This window comes from Dipodomys ordii, unplaced genomic scaffold (assembly GCF_000151885.1).
Source record: "Dipodomys ordii isolate 6190 unplaced genomic scaffold, Dord_2.0 Scaffold103, whole genome shotgun sequence".
NCBI lineage: Eukaryota > Metazoa > Chordata > Mammalia > Rodentia > Heteromyidae > Dipodomys > Dipodomys ordii.
Window position 1 is genome coordinate 1821939 of NW_012267319.1, and position 5484 is coordinate 1827422.

Genomic DNA, 5484 nt, shown 5'->3' on the forward strand with positions numbered 1-5484 from the left:
GGCATATACTTCTGTTTCATCTCTAAAATGCAGACTCTAAGAAAATATGAAGAGGCAGATCAGTAGCTGCAACTTAATTTCATCTTCCTGTTTCTGTCACATTCACAGACAGAAATAAAAACCACTCAAGTATTGGGAGGGACAATTCTTAGTTTTTCAAGTGAGCAAAATTTCATATATTTCATAAATTTCTACACCATATAAGGCCAGTCAGTGTTTTTACTAAGATGCTTGTGTCTCAATATAAACAAAGCCTTTCCTCCACTGGTGTGAGGTGTTGGTATAGAAAACAATGGGCTTTTCTGCTGAGTGCAAACTTAAAAATCCTCAGTCACAGTAGCTGACTTCTAGTGGCGCCGTAGCTCAAGTGGTAGAGCGCTTGCCTTGAGTTGAAGAGCTGAGGGACAATGCCCAGGCCCAGAGTTCAAGCCCCACGACCGACAAAAAAAAAAAAAAAAAACTATATAGAGCACAGTAGCTGACTTTTAAAACATGAAATAACAGCTTGCGAAAGAAAAATGCAAAAACTCAGACTGAAATCTCTCACCATCTTAAAAGGCTTTGTAGTTTCAGTAACTTTTTATGTCAACTTTCTCCTCACAAGTAAAATAAAGTTTTACCTTTTGAAAACACTCCAGGGAATTCTAGGTAACACCTATTGAAAGGATTTTCATTACAATTTCTAGAAAAGGAAGAAAATACTATATACCAAATACTATATTCCCAAATAACTAGCAAAAACTAGTTTGGGACCCTTCATAGTACTTTACCACGTATTTCCGAGCAGCAAGCAGTGGTTCAGCAGTCTCACTCCATTGACAGACTTTAATGCACCCTAACAGAAGTCTTCAAAAGGACAGAGGGGCAGTGAAATCGTATATACCAATATGGGTATCTGCAGGTCTATGGTATGAGCCATCCCGGGAACGTAGGCCGAAGCTGCTAGAGACCTTCTTCCCACTCTGCTCTGCTCCCTGGTCTCTGGTAGGAAGTGGTGGTCTAGAACCTGACTAGGTACCCTGCCTCCGTGTGTGTGCTCTACCTCAACCTCGCCTGTCACACTAATCTCAAGTTCAAAGGAGTGCCCTCTGCTAGCACGGTGTTCTGTCCCAATCACCCTCAGGTTTTCAAGTTGTGACAGCATAAAACCGAGATCAAACAGCTGCAGGCCTTCAGCTCTGGATGCACTCACCTACCACTGTGTGGTGGTAGCCGCGCCAGTCATTACTGACCCTCCTGTAAACTGACTGAGAGGATGCGCGCAAATCACCTAAGCTGTGGTCTTATGCTGGGCCCATCATTCGTTATACTGACTGAGAGCAAGTTATTTTATAAAAATCTAAGTGTGACTATTGCTCATTTAAATCTCACCATTTTCATACAAAAACAAAAGTTCTACGTGACCACAAAATACCAAGTATTTGTCTTTATCAAGTGTCAGGATAACTTGTTAAGAGTTGAGGTTTATCTTTTTATTGCTAAGGTAGTCTAGGATGTAAGTCAATACTGCAAACGACTCTATTTTGTCCTGGTGCGTTTTTGGCCTTAAGAACATGGCGAAGATTTGCTGGAACTTAGGTGTGTGGAATAATCCAAAGAAGGAATAGTTCCACAGCAAAAGCCCCAATGAAAGGATCACACTGCCACCCTGGAACCCGTGATGCTCAGTCCAAGTTCAACAGTCACGAAATCAAGCCCCTGTCGCTGTGAGGGTCAAACTGCAATATTCCCACGTTTATTCCTAAAGCCTAGTGGGGACATTTCTAACCACTATCAGTTTATCTCGAACCTAAATTCAAGCATAACAATTTCCCAACCTTTATTACTCTCTTATAAAAAATTCCTTAGCGTCTTGGGACACAGTCCATAAGCTGGGGCCTCCCCCGGCGAGGAGTGTGAGCCCGTCAGTTGTGGGTCTGCTCGTGACTCCAAAGGCTGAAGGCGGTCTTGAACGTCCTGTGGCAGAGCTTGCACATGAACTGCCTTTTAAATGTGATTGCCGAGAGGGGCGGGGCGTGGTAAAAGAGTGTGTCCGACTCCTGTGGGGTAAACAGCTTCTCCGTGGTCGGGATGGGGTTCTCTGGCAGGCCTGTGGGGCTATCGGGCTCCAGGGGCTGGATCTTGGGCAAAGGAGGTGGGGGAGGCAGGGGTGGTGGCGAGGGGGAGTCTGTGGGCCCGGGGCGCGCTTCGGCCTCCTTCCGCACGGGCTCCTCTGTGGCCTGGGACGCGTGGGACTGGAAGTGACTCCAGAGGCGGAAGTTGGTCCGGAAAGCCTTGTGGCACACGTGGCAGATGAAGGGCTTCACTGAGCACAGCAGCTCCTGGTGCCGCTCCAGCTGCCGGTGGGCCGAGAACATCTTCCCACACTTCTCGCAGGGCCACAGGCCCGCCTCCTTGCTGGGGCCCGCCTCCTTGGGCGCCGAGCTGGCCTCGGGAGCGTCCTCTTCTGCCTCCTCCACCGGCTCCTCTTTGACGTGGATTTTCAGCTGCTTCGACAGACTCAGGTCTTCAGGGAGACAAGTGGAATCCTCGGAATCGAAGTTCACTTGCTCTGAAGAGTCACTGAACGCAGTGTCCTCTTTTGGTGTGGCAACGTGGTTTACCTTGTTAGGCTCGGGCGGGGGCGGGGGCCGGGGCCCGGCGGGCACTTCGCCATTGTGGTCCAGAGTGGGCAGGGAGACGTTCTCGGCGGGGGCCATGCTGTTCTGGTTGTGCACTTCCACCTGGTGCCGCCAGATGCTGAAGGACGACTTGAAGGTCCGCATGCACTCCAGGCAGGTCAGCTTCTTGTACTCACACCTGTCCTCGTGCTCCTGCTTCAGCGCGGGCGAGAAGAACCTGAGGCTGCAGTAAGGGCAAACGGTGGTGTTCCGGCACAAGCGCTCGTGGCTGCCTTGCTCTAGAAGAGAAGAGAGCTTAGCATTACAGAGGCGGCACGGGTAAACCTCCTTGCTCTCTACCGCACCTGTCAGAGGAACACGCTCTTTTGGCTTAGCAACTTTATTTACTCCGAGGGGTCTTTCTCCCGGGTGCATTTTTATGTGCTGCTTAAACTGAGAGAGAAAGCGGTAGGCCTTTCCACAGTAAGAACAAACGTACGCCCCTTTGGCTCGGGAGCGCAAGTTCCTCTTGATGACTTGCTGTGCTGGGCAGCTACCTGGGCCCTGGAAGCCAGGCTTGCTGCGCCTCAGCTTAATGATCAGGGCCTTCTTAATCTCCCTCTCTCTCACTATGTCAATCAGCTTTCTTTGGAATTTCTCATCCAACACTGCATGGGAGCTAGAGGCTGGCGACGGGTTCTTCACTACGCCGTGCTGGGTCTGACAGTGTGTCCACACTTTGAAGTTGGTGTGAAAGCGCTTGTGACAGATGTCACAGGCGTAGGGCTTCTCGGGATTATGGTACATGTTAGCGTGGCGGTGAAGACCCGCAGCTGATCTAAAGATCTTAAGGCAATGTTTGCATTTAAACTTTTTATTTGGTCTCGTCCCCTCCAACTCACCAAACTCCTCCTTGTTTAAGTCAGAATCTGGGAAATTGCCATCAAGGGCAGGAGGGCTGGCGCTCTCCTCACAGCTGTCCCCTGAGACGGCAGGCCCGGGCTCCTCCGCCCTGGCCTTCTTGGGCGACCTCCTGTCTGCCTGGAACCTCCTCTTTGCGGGCAGTCTGCTCATGTCCTTGGGGTCCTCCTCTGTCTTCACAGGGGGGTCTCTGCCGGCTGCCGCCCCATCCCCCACAGTGACCCTGATGATGTCGGCCGGGTCCGACAGCGGGCTGCTGGGCTCCGTCTTGATGCGCACCTCAGTCAGGGTCACGGTCACGGGGGAGGTGCCCTCCCTGTCCGTGGACTGAGAAGCACTGAAGGACCTGAGGCGATGTGGTTGCAGCACTTGAGGCCTGTCATCTAGCGCTGGTTTTTCAGTACAGTCTTTTAAAGCTGACTTTTGAGCTAAAGCACAGAACACATTCCCTGGTGCGTTGTTTGACACGGGGGGTGATCCCTGGGGCGATTTCAGGTCTATGGCGGGAGAGTAGACAGGAACCTGGCTATCCATGGACAGCGACCGTCTGAGGAGGCTCTTCACCAGCGGGCCGCTCCTGTCAATGCTTTGGTTTGCAGAAGCAGACCCACTGGACGGGATAACGAGGCCCAGCTTGGAGTAGTACAACAGGTTTCGGTCCTCCCCTTGACCACCGCCTTTGTTAGATTCTTTCAACAGATAGGGAGTCTCTGAGGAGCTGCGGAGAGACAGAACTGGTGGCCGTGGCCTTTTCAGAGCCATCTCTATAGCTCTTCCCTTCGGAAGCTGACTGCTCACACCTGGCTTTTCGTCCCCGGCATCTCTGTCTGGAGGAGGCTTGGAGGGTAATACTGCATTTCTCTTCACCAAACTGCTTCTACTGGGATCATCCAAAGATCCAGAATGCTCAAGCGACTTTGTATACCCGGCAGCAGGCTCTTTGGGCCAGGTCTTGTCAGCGAGGGCCAGGCTATGAAGGGGCTCCACTGCCTTAGCGATGTGTGGCCTGCTGCCACTGGTCTTGATTGCAGTGGAGGGCGCGGGCCGCGAGGCATGGCTCAGGTCGGGCAGATTCTGACTGCTGGCTTTCCCTTGGGCTTCGCTTCTACCCTGACACACAATGACGCTCCTCTTCTGGGAGCTGGTCTCCTCGTCCTCACTTACCAACACTCTTTTTCTGTTAGGACACACTGGGAAGGGGGCCTGGGGGGCTTTGGAGACAATGTTGGTCAGGAAGGAGATACCAAGGCTATAGCCCAGCTCCTGCACTGCGGCCAGGCTGCCCTTCTCCACAAATAGGGAAGAAGAATAAATGTAGTTCAAAACATTATCAAAAGCATCTGGCTCACAGAAGTCAAGCTGAAAGACAGTTTGTGACTCATTTTCCTTATTTGTGAATAAGCTCTGGAAGTACTCGCTGCTGGCGGCCAAGACATTCTTATGAGCTCGAAACTTCTGGTCACCAACAATCAGGAGCACGTCACATAGCTGCCCCTTGAGGCGCTCCTCGTTGAGGGCACTGAGCAGAGAGATGGCATGCGCTGGGTTGATGTAATGCAGGAGTCCCTCCATCGCTCGGCTGATCTGCAAGACAGAAGGTGAAGCCATCACTAAGACCTGGGTGAAGAGCTCTCTGTGGGGGAGAGAGAGGAACTTAAAGGGCAGAGACCACCACTGTCATTCCACAGAGCCAGAGCTCAACAGATGGGCCAACAGGGACCCTGAACAGCCCTATTTAAATAACATGGACAATGGCTTCTGTAGCCTATCAGAATATCAGAAACCAGAGACCAACCAAATGCATTTTTATCAAAAGGTCCTTATTACTTGGCAGGTAGATGTAGAAGTGATACTTGAAAATAAGGGTTTAGGGCTGGGAAGGTGGCTCAGTGGTAGAGCGCTTGCCTTGCATGCATGAGGCCCTGGGTTCCATTCCTCAGCACCACATAAGCAAAAAGAAAAA

At 51.3% G+C, this 5484-nt stretch overlaps 1 protein-coding gene across 2 annotated transcripts in view; it reads right to left on the bottom strand.

The window, feature by feature from the left end:
• Nucleotides 1–476: 476 nt before the first annotated feature.
• Zbtb21 (zinc finger and BTB domain containing 21) overlaps nucleotides 477–5484 on the bottom strand; it is a 24978-nt gene continuing 19970 nt past the window's right edge. For both annotated transcript variants that reach the window (XM_013027400.1, XM_013027399.1), the window contains exon 2: nucleotides 477–5105. In XM_013027400.1, coding sequence (XP_012882854.1) covers nucleotides 1905–5093 — 3189 coding nt within the window. In that variant the 5' untranslated portion in view covers nucleotides 5094–5105 and the 3' untranslated portion in view covers nucleotides 477–1904. The remainder of the gene's footprint in view (nucleotides 5106–5484) is intronic.